Source organism: Anabrus simplex, chromosome 9 (assembly GCF_040414725.1).
Source record: "Anabrus simplex isolate iqAnaSimp1 chromosome 9, ASM4041472v1, whole genome shotgun sequence".
Lineage (NCBI taxonomy): Eukaryota > Metazoa > Arthropoda > Insecta > Orthoptera > Tettigoniidae > Anabrus > Anabrus simplex.
In genome coordinates, this window is record NC_090273.1 from 8,989,468 (window position 1) to 9,008,942 (window position 19,475).

General features: G+C 42.4%; 1 protein-coding gene across 2 annotated transcripts in view; it reads left to right on the forward strand.

Moving 5' to 3' along the window:
• LOC136881214 (ATP-binding cassette sub-family G member 1) overlaps nucleotides 1-19,475 on the forward strand; it is a 470,255-nt gene that overhangs the window by 325,043 nt on the left and 125,737 nt on the right. For both annotated transcript variants that reach the window (XM_068229117.1, XM_067153940.2), the window contains one exon: nucleotides 18,774-18,891. In XM_068229117.1, coding sequence (XP_068085218.1) covers nucleotides 18,836-18,891 — 56 coding nt within the window. In that variant the 5' untranslated portion in view covers nucleotides 18,774-18,835. The remainder of the gene's footprint in view (nucleotides 1-18,773; nucleotides 18,892-19,475) is intronic.

A 19,475-nucleotide genomic window follows, 5' to 3' on the forward strand; every position in this document is an offset into this window, starting at 1 on the left:
CGTTATGCTGCAACAACACAAGGATCGGTTTGTTGAAGCTATTTTTCCCATCTTTGTGTACCACTATGAAGCACGGACCCTACAGGTCAGAGACAAACAACGCATGCATGTGTTCCAGATGTGGTGCAGCAGGCGTCTCTGACATTGGTGATCATTACGATGGAAAAATACTTTCAACACTGTGCACTTCTATCCATTCTTTGATGTTCCCTAGCCACCATGTTCCCCTCCTCCCAATACGTGCATTTAGCGTTGTACAATCCATTGCAAGATCTGCTAACGACCATTTTTGGGAAATGGCCAAGATAATGTATTTTGTGCTACTTAATTATTTAAATGAATTTGTCACTAACAGTTCATTAGTGGGGCAACCCAAGAAATTCTGAGCACATTCTGGTAAGTCCATATTTCAGAAACTACAAAGAGTTTCACTGAGGTGCTCTGGAGTGTCTTTTTCCACACCAAGGTTGGTCATGTATGGCTCTTGACCACCCTTTGCGTAACTTTTACATTTAGGTGGTCAATACGAAAGAAAGATTCCTTTTCTTTGTAAACGTACTTCTTGCCAATGCTAACCTCTTCTGGGCATCAATTTGTTCAGTGTAAGGCAGTGACAATCGCTGAGTAAGTTAACATTCCACACTCCCAAGCGTGCTTCTCCGCTTCACAGACCAAGTTCTACAGTTCTACCGGCACTTCAGGAGGTGAGTGATTGCACCATGCGAGGGAAATGGACCACGGGTGACGGCAGCGAAGTCGCAACGCTCGGAAATGAATAAAACGACTTGATGGCGGTTCCAAGGCACACAAAGTTGGTCTTCCGTCCCTTGTTCACTCCTCGTGTATTACTTTTCACAGGCGGACTCTTTCATAGTTTACTCAGCTACGAATCTCGGCAGGTTGATCTACGTCTAAAACTAAGTTTTTACTTCACCCTTATTTAACGAGTGTTCAACCAACCAGTCAGTCATCACTGATCTATTTTCAGAGCAGTCGCCCAGAAGGCACATTCCACATGATTTGTTCGCCTAGTCTTGTTTTTTAATCATTTCAAATAAGTCGGAAATTTATCGGATATCTTTCCCGTTACATTTTTCCATTTCCGAATTCCTCTCCCTATAAAAGAATATTTGCCGCATTTTGTCCTCTTGAATCCCAACTTCATTGATCTTTCCTACTTGCCACTCAACCTTATTCGTCTTTCCACGCCATCTCTCCACTGATACCTCGGAACATACCGCTTAGTCTAACAGCTCGTTTCCTTACTACTAAGTCTTCCCACCATTTTCGTAACGCTGTTCTTTTGACAGAAATCGCCCACAACAAATCGTACTCTTCTGTTTACGTTTTACAACAATAGGTAAAGTTAAAAAAAAGGAAATCACTCACGCTAAGAATTGTTTCGAGATTCTTTTATTTACAAAGTTAAACGTAAAAGTTGTCAGCCTTTTCTTGGTAGTTCACTTTCGTATGTCGTAGAATAAAAAGTGCTGGTTAACATTCGAAGATATGATCTTCGAGCAGATACTATACACATTTGCTAGAGTCTGGACACAGTTGTTTTGACATTAGTGGAATACTATACCACACATTTTATAACAGAAGTTAGTACTAGTCAGCGAGTACCAATTGCCTTTCAAGTCAATTAACGATTTAACTGGAAATAAAAATCCTGAACCCTTTTCCAGTCATTCGACCGGGTCTGGAATGGAATGAATGAAACCCCCATCTATCGGCGAGGATAGAAATTGTGCCGGCTGCCGAAGCCTGTCGCACTCCTCTGGGGTGATGATCAACGACTGATAGACGAAATGGAATTATATTGGAGAGTGCTGCCTTCGCTTTGTCCAGCACAAATGTCAGTGACCGGGATTTGAAGCACGGAACCCAGCGGTGAGAGGTCGGAGCGCTGCCGCCTGAGCCACGGAGGCTCACTCAATTTACCTTTCAATTCCCGAAGTTTATTCACCTGCAACTCGCATCACAGATTTTTCTGGATGTTTTGTCAAAGGCTGTAATAGTCCGATACATTTTAATAGTTAAAAAGTTACTGGACAGTAACTATAGTGTTGTCTCTTGACAGGAAGTAAACCACTGAGAGCTGAGTCCTCTTCATCGTAATGTCACCCGCCGTCGTACTTTCTTTACAACTAGAATACAGACATAACATTATCGTAAAAACACAGTGCAGACACATAGTGAATACTGTCTTCTTCAGAGTGCGATGTCGCCTTGCGAAGAACAACAGTCTCCACCCCGACTTGGAAAACTAGATACTCATAGCCAACAATAAGGGCGAATAGCCTATTAGCCTCCGAAAGTTTGAACGGAATCGGTGATCCCCTTGTCACCACGTAACTGCACAACTTTCCAGTGAGTGAACGAGTGGTCTTCTTATTGTGTCGCTTTTAATCTCATTAATCACAACAGTCCGCAAAGTCAGCGTGAAATTGATTCATCATTGCTTCAAGATGAAATAACTCTTGGAGCTGAAGTTAATTATAAGTATGCATAAGAAGTGCTGTATCAAGCTACGAGATGAATGCCTTGTTTGTGTTATGTCAATTAACGCTGTGATAAATGAATTTAAATAAACGGAGAGGTCAGGAGTAATAACAGAGTATTATCAAGCGGGAATGGTCCTTGCCGTGAGGCTCAATTATTTCTGGAGATATAAGCCTAATACAATAGTTCCATATTCGGGCCAGCCTTTTCTTCCTTAGTGCTATTTCTATGCACCCTTCACCTAGTTTGGAGGATTAGAGGGGCGACTAAACCAGTGACACAATTGAACCACACCCCACCCTCACGTAAATCCCCGGTAACCAAAAAAATCGGCGGAATATAATGCGTGAGCACAAAACCATGAACCATGACTGGGAAAGGCCGAAAGACTAAGATCCTGAGCTGGAAATCGGGCTCTTAAAATAGTACTAATGAGAGTCCAAATGCTACTCGAATGGAATGCAAATGTGCACACAAGGTTTATTCAATAAAAAAAATCAAATTAAAAAAGGACTGAATTAAATTCAATAGAGGCAAATACATACGTAACTTAACCGTCGATCTTTGGGTAGCACCCACGACCATTCTCCAGAGAACATTCCAACATGTTTTAAAATTGTATTTTTCACTCAATGCAAAACGCTGAGGGTTAGAACATTATTAAAATCATCAACAAAAATTTCTTTGTAATTACAGAACAAATCAACGAAGGTCACACTTTCCTGCGGATATGTCATTCCTTAAGAACTTACAATTTTATCCACCCGCATACATCTTATTTTTTTACAGTCCCATCCCCCTCGTTATCCGCCCACGCACCAAGGAACAATCAAAGGTAATATTTGTTCCGAGAGCTCCAGAAAGTTAAAAAGGGCTAAACGAGCTCGTTCAGCAAAGACAAAATAAAATAAATGACTGAGGTCAAAACTGTGCGAACAACGTAGGGACCGAAGAAATTAAACATGTTGGCAATAAAATGAATAATATAGAAAGAAGCCAACACGGGCACGAAACTACAAGCCACGAACCGGCATCAAAACATAAAGTGGAAATGAATAATAGAAACGGGCAATCGATATGACACATGTCCAACACACCTACGCACTCATCCACACCACCATACATCTCGGTACTGATATGCAGAGTACACAGCTCCAACAGTAACATAATTTCGTAAATATCGTGACCCCAAGGTCACCCCCAAGGTTTATACAGATGGGCACAGGAACGCGTGTATGGTGCATGCACGAAGAATACGGTAACAAGACCGCGCAATACAACGCACGACCACTCAAGAGAATGGCAGTCACAGGCAAGCGAGAAGGCTGACACAAATACGCTGGACCATCTCAATCAAAAGGCATATCAACCAAGTACTAAAACTCACACGAACACAGTCCGTTCATACAACGGAGTAAACATTGCAGATGAAAAATTTTTAAAAATGCCAAAATTAAATATAAGATAACTTACTAATACCTGGAGCTATCAAGGACTCGAACAGGAAAATGAAAGGTAGTTACAGATGCACTGAAAATGTTTAAAAACGTTATTAAACGTGAAAGACGCTGCTCCAGTGTGCAGGGAAGCCATTTTCTTTAGTCCCCAAAGTAACAACCACCAAAACAGTCAAGGAGATAAGATTCCCAGGTGGCAGGAAGTTTGACCTTCGGCGACGAACCGCCATCTCTCGTACACACGTGGTACTATTAAAGTCATATCAAGTGAAGTGGCAAGGCGCGATTACAGTAATACTTTGTTCGGAATAAACCGAACTGACATGTCGACACGATAATAGCCAATGCAATGTTGATGGGGAAAATGCACAGGCCGTGGCGTTCAGTTTTTGTTCCCATCACCGCTCCTTAAAAAAGGCACAACAGGACCATAGGTTACCAAGCGACCACTGCTCAGCCCGAAGGCCTGCAGATTGCGAGGTGTCGTGTGGTCAGGACGACAAATCGTCTCGACCGCTACTCTTGGCTTTCTAGACCGCGGACGATATCTCACCGTCAAATAGCTCCTCAGTTGTAATGATGTAGGCTCAATGGACCTCGAACCAGCACTCTGATCCAAGTAAAAATCCCTGACCTGGCTGGGAATCGAAAGCGGACTCTCAGAGTAAAAGGCAGGCACATTACTCCTACACCGCTCCTCTCGCTACTATGAAATGGGATAGGACAATGGTAGTGTCGACCTTCGGATCGTAAGATCGCGGGTTCAGACTCGGAAAACACACTAATTGTTTATATATTTGTAACAGAGCTGCAGCTGATCATGTAGTTGAGCTAAATCCGCGAAGATCCTTCACAAGTCAGCTTTAAAAGAACCCTAGAAATTGTTTTAGCGTGCTCGAATGCTCTGAGAATTCCATCAACAGTTTTTACTAGACTGAAATCCATCGGGATTGGTCACGTAAATGGACTGATCCGACCAACGTGCAGTCCGCTCTGACCCCGCGCTGGTGACTGAGCAGTGCAACCTTTCTCGGTATGACGGCGACCTCCGAACATCGTCTAGTATGACACCATCTGAGGCACCTGAACCGTCAGCGAGTCCATATCGGAACCTACCTAGCTCGCTAACAAAAAATTAACCGCAAGCTAATGTCTATAGTATGGCTTATCCCCCATCGTACCTTCGCAGGCAAAAATACATCTCGCTAAAGGCTTTCTACTGAGGCTACACTCGAGACTTCTTCCACTGCAGACGGATTAGAGGCTACTTTCTGAGAACGGTTTCTACACAGGAAGTATTGAGATTGTGGTGCTAATACATAAAGAGCGAAGGAAATCGTCCAGTGGAGCCCACAGATCAGACAAGTGTCACTGCTGTACGCTTACTAATTACTGCGAGTTTTAACAGCCAAGATGGAAAACAGAATCCCGAGAAACACGGGATAGAAGATGTACGTTAGGGCGAGCATCAGGAACTGTTCAGGGATGTGAAACTACGAACCCTCCAGTTAAAACTCGCAGGTAACTGAGCTCGTTATTAGGCTCGGATGTTTTCTTTCAGCCCGCACGACAGATCTGCAATGGTATATGCATAAATAGTAAGGGGTTTGCCTATTAGAGCCCCAGTACGCCACTTGCTAGTCGCCTTCTGACCTACCAGTGCCTAAACATCCGGGCATACACTGACCTTTTGCTGTGATTATCCTGTCGTGGGTTCTACTCTGCCGGGCGCAGACAGTTGAGCCCAAGGTCTGGGTCAGTCTGGCGGTATATGAAGGTGCTCAAATACGTCAGGCCCGTGTGGCTAGGGTTACAAGCACATAAAAGAACTCCTACGACAGAACATTCCGGCACCTCGGAGTATCTAAAACGGGGTTAAAAGGGTTTAGTGGGACGTAAAGCCAGTAACACATTTTACTGTATGTTTATAGATTAACTCGCAACAATATGACTCGGGTAGTGACCTGGTTGTGGTTGTATCCCCACTCCACAGTGACCGCAGAGTGCGTGTCAAATCTTAACCTGCGGATTCCATTAGGAGCAAGTGTATGTGAATTGGGTTGGCAATAATCGCGCAAAACTCGTCTGAAAGTGATCTACAGTAGATGTGACCGAGCAAGTGGCTGTGCGGTTTGGGTCACGGGAGATGATGGGTTCGAACCCACTGTCTCCCGAATACTGGATACTGGCCGCACTTACGTGACTGCAGCTATCGACCTCGGTAGTAAGCTTTTTGATGTACAGATTCTAGTGCGGGGCTGGGAGATTATTATTATTATTATTATTATTATTATTATTATTATTATTATTATTATTATTATTATTATTATAGACCGTTATGCCTTCCCAGCGTTCAGTCTGTAATCCTCTGTGAATTTACTAAACGTTTGTAAATAGTGCTGTGGCCTCATTTAGTTCTGTACCTCTTAAATTTAAATCGTTAGAAACAGTCTAACCATCGTCGTCTTGGTCTCCCTCTACTTCTCTTACCCTTCATAAGAGTCCATCATTCTCCTACGTAACCTATCCTCCTCCATTCGCCCCGCATGACCTCACCACCGAAGCCGATTTACGCGTACAGCTTCATCCATAGAGGTCGTTCATAAATGAGCCTTTATCTCCTCATTCCGAGTACCCTCCTGCCATTGTTCCACCCGTTTCCACCAGCAATCATTCTCCCACTTTCATGTCTGTTAATTCTAACTTATGAGCAACATATCCTGAGTTCGCCCAGCTTTCGCTCCAGTAAAGCAAAGTTGGTCTGAAAAAAAGAAACCCGATGTAAAGATAGTTTCGTCCGGGAGCTCACTTCCGTCTTCAAGAATACTGTTGATCGCAACTGCGAGCTCACTGCATTAGCTTTACTACACATTGATTCAATCTCCCTTACTATATTACCAACCTGGGAGAACACACAACCTAAATACTTAAAATTATCGACCTGTTCCAGCTCTATCATCAATCTGACATTCAATTATGTTGAATTTCTTACCTCCTGACACCACGAAAGGCTAATTTTCATACCATACTCATTGCACCTATTTTCAAGTTGCAAGATATTACACTGCAGGCAATCCACTCAATCTGCCATCAAAACAAGTCGTCAGCATAGGCCAGACTGCTTACTACGTTTCCACCTAACTGAATCCCTCCCTGCCACTCTATACATTTCAGCATATATTCAATGTAAACTACGAACAGCAAAGGTGAAAGATTACAGCCTTGTCCAACCCCTATAAGTACCCTGAACCATCAATTCTCACTGCAGCCCAATTGTCAACATACATGTCTTTGATTGATTTTAATAATCTACCCTTAATTCCATTAGAAAAAGTAGGTTACATAGTAAAGATTAGGACCTTCCCTTCGGGATAATTTGCGGAGGTAGCAAGAAAGAATGAAGTTATGTGGCCATTACCTTATAGATGTTCTGTTGCCGACGAAAGAGGCCGCCCGCCTCCTGCTTAAACACACACACTCAGACGACGATCAATTGGCAAGGAAACGTGAAAAGCCGCAGTTTATAAACCTTCAGGGAAGGTTCGAGATCGTTCAAGACTAATCAGGACACAGCCACTTAATTTTTATTGGCAGATTCAAAGTGAACATGAAATGCGGGATTGGATGGAAATGACAAAAAAACTGATTGCCTAGATTAAAAACTGGCGCATAGTAAAGGAAGTATTGCCAACCCAAAAATAAATGAACATAGATCAGTTAGGGACAACTTAGAAATACAAAACGTCTTTAAATTATAATTTCTTTCACTTTGCACCAGAGTGCATGATCCTAGTTTTTTGGTAGTGACATCTGTGGAGAAATGTCCAAACTTCTTGATGTATAGCAAACAAATCTAGGATAAATTCAGTCACTTTAGGAAACTTCACAATAACAAAAGTACTCAGTATTTTAGTGGTGACATCTTCTGATTAAAGTTCCAAGTTGGTGTAGTTTGTTTCACTGTTCGACCAATAGAGGAGCTCATTTAGGCGCTGGTTTTGAATGCGCGGCGTTGAGGTACCGCCCGGTACTATTATTATTATTATTATTATTATTATTATTATTATTATTATTATTATTATTTATTTGGCGTCCAACAATCACTGGTACAATCGCAGGGTTCCGAAGGTAAAATAATCTGGATGTATCAGGTCTGTACGTTGCTGTAAGAACGAGCACTATTTACTACCTGTCGGCGCCACGTAAAGCAGATTGTGTTCGCCCCCGCCTGATCCTTACGCTTCGTTGTCCTACCACGGATAGGACCGTGAATACGAACGCTCTCGCTCGTCTCAAAAACCTGCCCAGATTTCTATGCTTTTGTGTGTCGCACATAAAATGTACGAATGCATTCCTTCTTCACTGCAATTTATCTTGTAAAAGCCAAACGGTTCCCTGTATCACCTGCAGGAGAAGCCACTCTTCCTCGTGGCCTACTTACCACGAGTGGACCTTAGACTGGCAGATAAAACAGTTCCGCGTTGACACTAGTCACATCCACGTGACCGGCTATCCTCTCAGTACAGTAGTGATGAAACAGAAAGTTCCCTTGCTTTCGATGACACAAAACGCAGAAACTAAGGAAAGAGGCAAATGACAAATGATCGTTACTGGAATGATGAGAAATTACCATGACAAAAGTAAGAGCTATACTCATGTTTATGAATAAGTTTCTACCGATTTTTGTGTTAAAAACACGTATTTTTCAAGGGAAAATTATTTTTGTTTTAAATTGAAAATATTGGCTATCGGCTTCTACACACTTCGCCCATCTTTCAGGTAAACTATGAATACCATGCCAGAGAAACTGCTTGTCTTTTGCGGCAAACCATTCCAACTTCCTGGAAATTGCTGAAGTGCTGCTCTGCGAGCGCGTGCCCCAGGCACAAATTATGTTCTTGAATATGTTATCAGTGAAGGAGTCTTGAAACCCGACAGCAATGAGATCGATCGCTGGTAGATCTTTTTAAAACCCGACGCAGTCGCCAAATTGGTTGCAACGGTATTGAAACCGTCAGACATCTGTTGGGAGCTCTGTCGGAACAGTGACTCCTCACGTTGGAGCAAGATCAGCTGCTCTGTTCGACGTTGTCTCTCGATAGAGATCAGACGTTCAAGGATCAGATCCTACCAGTGGCGGCTCGTTTGGGAGGCGCTAAGGCGCGCGCCCCCCACGGGGTTCCATTAAATTCGGGAATTTTAATCTTAAATGTTAACAAGGGGAATATTTTATATTTTACTATAAGATTCTAATCAAGGGCGCGAGTTGTACTGTACTGCGGCCCGATACGCTGCTGGCCCGGCGCAGGAGGGCGCTCTCTCATAGCGGACCAAATACTCCGAGTCTCGCTTGACTGGCCTTGAGGGAGCCAATCAGAGCCAGAGTGGAGTTGTGCTGTTCTAGCGGAGATTCCGGCGCGTTTCTGCCGCGGCCTATCGTTGTAGCCAACCTACCCGAAACATTGGTGATTTTATTTCTATTTAACAGGGGTCAGTTTGTGCCATTTCTCTCCTAAAAATAGGAACTACTTTACCCAGGCACTTACGTGAGTTAAATGTGTCGGTATATGTTTAAAATAGTTTTGTAATTTTTAGGACTATTAACTAACGAAACGAGTAAGGAGCGTAACTAGTCTCCTCGCACTTGACTCATGTTGGCCATACTCACTGGAGAGCGCGATCTTTAGCTTTGTGTTGATGAATGATCTCGTGAGGTGACTGTGAAAAGGAAGGTTGTGATTGTATATGTAGGCGTAGTGTTATGTTTGCACTTCGTACAGTATGATTACCGTCGAACATATTAAAGAACTAACGTTTTCTTGTCTTTCTATCGAGTAGAATGTCGAACTGAAAGAGTGTGGTAGACTTCTTGTTGAAAAAAATCGGAGACCAAGAAAAATGACAATGAAAATAGGGCTTTCCAAAGACAAATTAATTCTCGTGACTATATAACAAACCGAGCTCGATAGCTGCAGTCGCTTAAGTGCGGCCAGTATCCAGTATTCGGGAGATAGTAGGTTCGAACCCCACTGTCCGCAGCCCTGAAAATGGTCTTCCGTGGTTTCCCATTTTCACACCAGGCAGGTAATTAACAGGCAGATAATAATAATAATAATAATAATAATAATAATAATAATAATAATAATAATAATAATAATAATAATAATAATCATCATCATCATAATCAAAACAATTGCATATGCATTGCGCCGTATAGTGTTCGAAGTGTGTATGTTGATAACATGGTTTGAAGAACTTGTACCGTAATTAAGGCCACGGCCGCTTCCTTCCCACTCCTTGCCTTTTCCTGTCCCATCGTTGCCGTAAGACCTATCTGTGTCGGTGCGACGCAAAAAAAAAAAAATAATAACAAGAACCCGCGGATATGTGGAAGTGATATCTCAGAAACCTTTTACTGCTTTCCTTGCCTGCTATTCTCCCGTTCTAGGAAAGGAGATAAATGGATCACCACAGGGGTGATATCAATAGTACCATGGACTTTGAAATGCTTGATAAAGTCAATGTCGTGTCTTGTTTAAGTGATCACTACAGTGAAACTATTCGTAAACATTATTAGATAGTGGACAAGAACAGGCGGATAATAATAATAATAATAATAATAATAATAATAATCAACATCATAATCAAAACAATTGCATATGCATTGCGCCGTATAGTGTTCGAAGTGTGTATCTTGATAACATGGTTTGAAGAACTTGAGATATTTGTGGAATTATGAAAGTAAGGCGCGCCCCCCACTGCTGATATCCACGAGCCGTCACTGGATCCTACCACTCGTTTCAACAAGGAATCGAATCAAGCTAAGGAAGTTAATCGCAAGAAAGAAGCTATTTACGAACTGTACCAGTCAGATCTTCCCGCAAAGTACAAAATCTCTTTCGATCAGTGAATTGTAAGGGGCCTTCTGTTTGTAGCCAGACGCTCGTTACCAAAAAAGACAGGAGCTCTAATGGACGGTTCAGAGCTTTCATCCCACGAAGTGAGAAATTATAGAAATCGTTATGGACTAGCCAAAATACCAAATGTTCATATGTACGTTAAACATTGTCATTCTAATTGTACATTGCAATTCAGATCGTTTTGATTGTATTCTGGATATGTGATCCTCGCCGGAGGACGGCTAGGAGTATAAAACAAATAGTTTTAAAAGAATCAATGCGGGTTACATTAAACTAAAACCGTTTTCAGTTTCTGGGAGAGTGGAATATTACGTTCTCTTCCAGTAAGTCAGCTCGAGTGACCTCTGTGATTAGAATAGATAGGAGTAGTGTTAAGTACTTCCTGCACGTGAACAGTCTGCGGTCAGTTTCGGTGAAGTCGCATGCGGAACTAGCAATATTGAAAAGCGGAATGGGCTTTCGCGGCTTCTCATGTCTTACCACCACAGTTTCATCATTTTATCGCACCTACGTGCAATTACTCTTATATAAATTGATCAGAATCTTCAGTTCACTTGTTCCAGAGCGCATTATCGGCAGGACTGCGGCACGAAGTGTTGTTCTCTAGGTACTTTTATCATTCCTTACTTACAAGAAAATGCAGCTTAAGGTCGCCTTATCTTACTAGACGTGGCAATGACAATCGGCCACCGGGAAGGATATCCCTGAAATAAAAACGGAAAACCATTTGCAGGGCTGCTGACAGTGGGATTCGAGCCCACTATCTCACAACTACGTGACACAAACCGTGTAGCCAACTTGCTCGATATATTACAGCAGATAAAAAGCAGGTAGCGCATGCAGAAGGATGGGCTCTCCTCAAGGCAGTGTTTCAGGCCCTTTCTACACAAACCATGAACCGTTACATGAAATAACCAGATGATGACGGTTATTGTTGCACAAGGAAAAAGCTTCGAAGAAGTACAGCAGTTCACATTGGCTCTGGACAAACTGTCAAGCTAATAAAACTTCCTGGTACCGAATTCTTCAAACACGCAACTGGGCATCCAAGAGAAAACTGAACATGTCTTGGCGAAGTCAGCAAACGGCCAGACCTAGATTCCACTATTCCGTGATCGTCGTTGAGATTCTTCAGGGTATAGAGCCGGGCTGGGTAGCGCTGGATCAGTCTCGTGTACTGGCACGTAAAATAACTCCTGCGGGACTAAATTCCGCCATCTCGGCAACTCCGAAAACCATAAGAATAGTCAGTTGGACGTAAGTTATCCGGCTTAATCGTAATTATCAAAATATAACTCACCTTCCATGTAGATACAAACACTGAACACCCACGTTGTTTGGGTCATCAGTCCATAGAATGATTTGATACAGCTATCCATGCTTCCCTATCGTGTGCTAACCTTGTCATTTCTACTCCTATCTGTCTGTCATATTTACGCCTTACTCTTCTTACTTTATGCACTTCCCTCTAAAACTAACTGAGCAAGTGCTGGATGTCTTAAGATGTGGCCCATCATTCTATCTCTTCTTCTCGTCAAACTTCACCAAAACTTTCTCTTCTCACCAATTCGATCTAGTACCTCTTCATTCGTGATACGATTTATCCACCTCATGTCCGGCATTAAAGATCTTCTTTCTTTCTCCATACAATGCACGCTCCAGACTAAAGTCTTCAAAAACATATTTATAATTGCTGTATCACTGTTCGAAGTGAGTACATTTATTTTCTTAATAAAGGTCTTCCTTGCTTCCGCTAGTCTGAACTTGATGTCCTCCGTACTTCAGCCGCCCAAGTAACAATACTCATCTAGTTCCTGTACAATTGTTGCGAGTGTACATTGCGTATGACTGATCTTTTTTCGAGCTGGGTCGCTGGAAATTATACCATCACGAACACACGTGTGTTCGTAATATACAAACGCTATAAAACGTATTGCAAACATGTCCTTGAATATGTAGTTCGATAACTCATAGCGCCATTCTCATTGCAGAATAGACGTACAAATAAGAAGTCAACTCAGTTAGAAGAAGTGATCGTGAACGGCGAGCCAAGGGAATGCAGTTGAAAAAGAAAAATCAACTATTGAAGAACTCCACACGTATGTTAAGGCACAATTTAGGACACTGGATGACGAAATGAGAGAGTTAAGGAATAGGGAAAGATTTCAAGTAGGCTTAAAACTCTGAGAACGATGGATTTGTTATCCAGTGTTTGGTGACCGGACTTAATAACTACTCTGTTTCTTCACTTGTTTTCTGGTGATACAGGAATCCAATATTAACAGCCCGTTTGTTTTAACTCTGCGGTGAGCGTTACACGTGGCCTAAGTGTTGAGAGGCAGGACGTCGCACAGGTCAACCTCAACCAGTTCTACATTTGTGCCAAAAACTAATCAGATATTTGAGACAATTGTGGCGTAATAAATGCAAAAAATTGCTTTCGCAAAATTTCGTGACATATGGACAGTAACACGATCCATTGTTCTTGATAGGACACATCGAGTGTCGAAGGTTGGCGAGCGTCGTCGTGGAAACTGAGTACCTGCGGCGGTCACATGGCCTGAGCCTGCAGCTCTGATCGACACAGCCCAGTCGAGTTTAGAACAATGTAAGGAATATTTCCACAATAGAGAAGTGTAATCACACTCTTGAGAGAATGCAGCTGAAAGGGAATCCAGTCGTATTTCAAGGGCACAAGCGAAACATTTATCTGATGAAGAAACTATTAAGTTAACGAATACTAAAATTTTTGACGAGACCTAGAAAATCGGAGAATGATAGTTATTGTACAGCTATATTATTTATTCATCGAATTAGTCTCGTTTTAATGGCGTTACTTCCCCGCTACAAAACAAGGAAACAAAGTCCAGATCCTTAACGAAATGGTCAGCGTATTTGGCTTTGGTTCAGAGGGTTCTGGGTTCTATTGTCGACCGGGCTGTATGACTAATTCCTCTGGCCCGGAGACTGGCTGTTCGTATGCACATCTTTCCAGCAGGCTTGGTGCCGGGAAGAGTATGCGGCCAAAATGATGGACCAGATCGACACAAAGTACTGACTTCAATACATTGGGAGGAAGCCTTGTGGCTTTGGGATAGATAAACTGAGCATACGGACAACTATAAATGTAAGACGCTTCCTATGATCATTGTGTTGTAACATGATTTTAAACGTGTTGTTAAATTCTGCTTACTATGCTGAAAGTCGGACATCTCTTTTGGTTAACTGTTAACAAATATTTATCACTGTAGTATTACGTAGTGTGTCCGGAAAATACGTATAAATCCGTCGGGGTGACGTATCACGTATCGTGGAGGCGCCGCCAGGTGGCACTGCTGTTGTCGCCAATCTTCTCAACGCTCCGTTTGAGTCGGAGAGCTCTGCGTGTCAGTAGCAGTGTGCGGCTGCTTGTTGAAAGTTACCCGTTTTCACCTGCCGTCGGTATGGAGCTCTCTGTGATTGAGGAACAGCGCATCAACATCAAGTCTCAGAGCTCGTGTGGCCCGAGTTCGACCGGATTTGGCACAAGGGGGCAGGTGGATCCTTCATCACGACAATGCGCCCGCTCACACGTCGCTCGTTGTGCGTGAGTTTTTGGCCCGAAGCTCAATCACCGTGACAGACCGCCTTATTCACCCGATTTAGCCCCTTGTGACTTCTTCCTGTTCCCGAAATGCAAAATGGTGCTTCGGGGGCGGCACTTGGGTGATGTGGAAGCCATCAAGGGAGAAACGACACGGCAACTGAACAGCATCATAACTGAAGACTTTCAACAATGTTATCAACAGTGGAAACGGCGTTGGCAGAAGTGCATCTTGTTTCAGGGAGAGTACTTTGAAGGAGACCATATTGTAATACCTGAATAATTGTCAAAGTTATTATTCAACTTTTATTACGTATTTTCCGGACATACTACGTACATTATTAGATTCCTGTTCTCACATGGTCATAGATCCACATTCAGAAACATTAAGCTCAAGGAAATTTATTTTCTCTCGTGCCAAGGAAGGGTAAAGTCCACCTGCAATCAATCGCAGCGTGATTTGTAAGAAGGGGACAGCAAAAAAAAAAAAAAAAAAAACATGGCGTGTCGAGGTAAAGATCCACGCAGGATCGTCATGGCAAACAACAGCCCGAGAACGGTTCAGTGAAAACAGTTGAGTGCCCTTGCCCAGCAGTGGGACGACAACGAACAAATTACAAGAGAGGTAACTGATATACTGCAGAATGCGGGAGTTCGGTAATAACGGTTGTTTTATTATTACCCAAAACTCGTACTGAAAGTAGGGAAGATGACAAACCTAACCCAGGAAGAAACAAGTTTGTAATGATTAGTCTTAGAAATATTAATGTTTATTTATTCCACCTATTCAATACATAAAGTGATTTTAATTAAGAATTAAAATCTGTGAATAAAGTTATAGGGACACGTTTCGCCCTTTATTTAAGAGCATCTTCAGCCTTGATCTCAATCTGAAAGATAAAAAATCAGGATCCTGATTGTTCTTAATTGTGGTTGATTTAAAAAAATGAATTACAAACGAATGTGAGGATGATGTAGGAAATATGATTGACAGTAGTTAAGATATTCTTAAAAAATAAAGTCTTGATAAAGTCTTACAAACAAATAGTCGTAATTTATACATTTTCTTGAATGTCCTCGTCTAAAAATGTGGTAATTGCATATTGGTAGTTCTATAAGAACGCAAATTGCTACGTTGATAATTATAACATGTAATGATCCGTCTTGTATTTACTTTGGGTATTTCTTAACAGTAAGTCCGCATTGATAAAGACTAAACAAATGAAAGAAAGAAGAAAGGGAGAACAGAACAGAAAGTTAAAAATGAGGCACTGGGCGCCCGGAATCGGAGACTCCCGCGTGATCATTGGGTCGGCGATGTGAACATTGGAACAGGAATGAAAGTTGTTCTCCTTAAGGAAGGGTGATTGGTACAAATGGTGGGTGACCGCATGGCTGAGACGAGCTGATTGCCACACGGTTCAGCCAGTATTTGAGATGTGACTCGAATGTGTTACGATGATCTCCAGCTGTTACATTGTAAACAAAGTTATCTCTCATATAACGGATGACGGGGCAATGACCTGACAGGGTTATCACTGAGGTCTATGTCAAGCGCACGCTGCGTCCCTTGAGGAACAATTCCAGAATAATTCCCCTTGTCCTTAAACAAATTCTAAAATGAATATATTCCCCTCAAATCCAGATTGAAAATGAGACGCGAAGTCCTAGAGGAACGGACACGTCTGGTTAATATCGCTGGCTCGGGGACTACGGTTTTTGTTCGTCTTAATACGCAGCATTTCGTGTTAACACCACTATACAGACAAGGTGTTCCCAAATATGTGGCAAGTACATCTGAAAACGACATGAGTCCTTATGAACATGTCCTACCTACGTCGATCGTTTGATTTACAGCTTTTTCTAACATGGTATAGGAAGTACCAGCGGACAGGGATACTGTGTTCAATGCCCACCGTGCCCCGAATGCACGCTCGAACACTGCATCGTCCGTAACCTGTCTTCAAACTTAAATCTCAAATGCGAACTATTCCAGCTAATAATTAAAACACGAGTACGATCGTAGGCCATATGTTCACAGAGGAGTACTACCCACCTCCGCACATGTTTGTACGGTACAGTTCAGCAGGCTGGGAGTACGAGCAAACTGGCTAACCTCTCTCAAGTCAGACAATATTCCACGGCGACGGCGCGCGGCGTTACTATCTTTTACGGTAGAGTCAATCAACAAGCTGGAGAACGTTGATCATAATGCCTCCAGCTTGTCTTCTAGTCCTGACATAGGCTGATTCGAAATTTGTGCAGAAAATAAAGTATCCCATAGAAGGATCCAAATAGGCTCGTAATAAAACGATGTGATTATGGCCAACAGTTCTTGTAAACAACATCCAGTGTCGAACTGCATTGAGAGTATGAGTTCTCAACTGTGAGCCTCCTTTCGGGAGATCGTGCGTTCGAACTCCGTCGGCAGCCCTGAACATGGTTTGTCATGTTCACACGAGGCAAATGCTGGGACTGTACCTTAAGGCCATGGTCGCTTCCTTCCCACTCTGCGTCGGTGCTAATTGCAAAAAAAAAGTATAGTAATATAGACCATTAGCAAAAATAAATTTTCCGCTATATCGTTCGTGAGATTTTGAGGTTTGCCTGACGCATGGTTTCGCTCTAGACTACTCGAAAGATTTTTATTTCACCCGCTCTTGAATCACCCGATATACAGAACTAGAAACATGAAGACAGGAACAGGATACAGGTCAATGTAGAAATAGGAAACAAGCAGAAAAATGAAAAATATAACCAGGGCAGTCTCCACATCAACATACACTGCTCTCTCTATGTACGACTCCATTCCATATTTGTTTGTTCCTTTAAAACACTTAATATATTTGGAAGTTTACCTGGGAACCATTTTTCACTCAACCAGAATCAACTATTTACACAACCTGCCCTGCACAATGGAGAAACCACTTTATCAAGTCACTATGCAGCTGATTGACATAAAAAGAAACCAATTTTCCCTTTGCAAAAATCAAATGATCATAAATGTCTCCCGGTTATGGCCATCCATCAACGAGTGCTAATTTCATATATCCGCCAGCCTTAAGACAGCCTGCACGGTTGCTATGGTTACACTTCCGCCACACATTTTGTCGCATCACGTTACACAAATGTCCTCCAGACATAAGACGTATTTGTCAAAATCCTAGCAACGACTCGCATTAATATTGCTGGAATATGACTTGATACTTTATAACTGACAAGAAATAAAGAAAAAGAAATCATAGATCTGAAGACTCTAAGCTGTAAAATATAAATACTGGACTGTATAACTCAGCACGCAACACTGGTTGGTTCATGACAATCTTCACATTGAAATATCCTTGGAGTAACCCGACATATGGTATATGGTCTGTGACTCACCTGGAAGAAATATCTGCCGTGAAACTTACTGAGGAGAAATACCTAGCCTCATCAATTGGGGATTGTTGAAGAATAATACGTGTCCTGGCTGTTTAAGAATATGTTGGTAGGGGTGGGAAGAGTATCATGTATGGTTTTCTTTGTCATAGTGTAGCATTACCTCAGGTGGGTTTTCGGCGACGATGGGACAGGAAAGGCCAAGGACTAAGAAGAGAGTGGGCATGTCTTAATCGAAGTGAAAATGGCAAAGCAACGAAAACTATCGTCAGGGCTGCCGATCTCCGGAACGCAACCTATAAGCTAAGCGGCCACTACGACGCAACTAGGTTGTTCGGTGCTGTGTGGTTTGTCACGTCAGGTTAATGTTACCACATGGAACCCGTCGCATATTCGCTTTTCCTTTACCTCTTACATACGGCGATGTTAAAGGTGTTAAATCATACATTTTATCATAGTGTATTTATGAGCTCGATATAGCGAAGACCCAGCTCGCAGTACGAGGTCAACACCTAGCTCATGTTCCATAGGTAGCGCGAACCAAACAGCGCAGTCTACAGCTGGCAAATGAAGACAGTTGGAATACATTCTATCTCCTCGAGAAGTACTTGTCCGATTTTCAAAATAATCACGGTGCTGAATATGTAATATTTGTTGGTTTAAGGCTAGGTGTAAAGTGCTTTTCAATTTAAAGAACAATGTACCATTATTTCGGAAGATACTGATCCCATGAAAAAGTCCCTTGGTATCATTACTGAATGTGAAACCAGAACGTCGGTATCTTTAATTGTTCACGAGTTATTTAAAGTGGAGGACTTAGCTGTATGTAGTGCCTGAGGAAAAAGCTGTGAGTCATGGAGTTGCATAAGCTATGTTAAATGAACTGCATTTTGTATCAAAGCTTTGATGTCTGTCTGACTTGTGTTTCAGCGCCTAAGGAGATCCTACATGATGTGTCGGGGCACTTCAGGGCCGGGGAGCTGACGGCTATCATGGGGCCCTCGGGGGCGGGCAAGAGCACATTACTCAACATACTCACCGGCTTCGAGTAAGTACATACTTGAGAATCTAGAATTAGGATGTTGGTGCCTAGAATAGTACCAGTTAATTGTTCCCTTAAAGTTAAGAGTAGCCGATCTAAAATGAACTTCCATCACTGAAAGTTTTGAAAATAGAAGGTTCGTTCTCAGACTGCAGTTGACGACAAATGAGTACACGCACACTGAAATACGTCAAGTTTGAGGTCGATGAAGCTATATTAATAACAACGATCACCGTATATAAAAAAGAAATGACGGTCTGTCATACATAAAGTTTGCACAAACATTCACAGAGGGCACTGTCCCTCGACTGACTATGCTTCATTTTAAAATACTGTCCTGAAAATATATATGGAAGAGGTGAAGGCTACTTTGAAAGCTACTGGCCCCGACGCTCTTTCAGGGAACTCTGATACGCGCAACAGTGGAATGCGGTAGACTGGTTAGCACGACTCACCGAACGATTGGCAACGAAGAATCACCGTAGCCATCTTCAAAAAGGGGAGCCCAGCTGAACGTGCTGATTACCGGCCGATCCCACTTTTGTGTCACGGGATGAAGGTATTTGAATGTTTTCTTGATACAAGGGTAC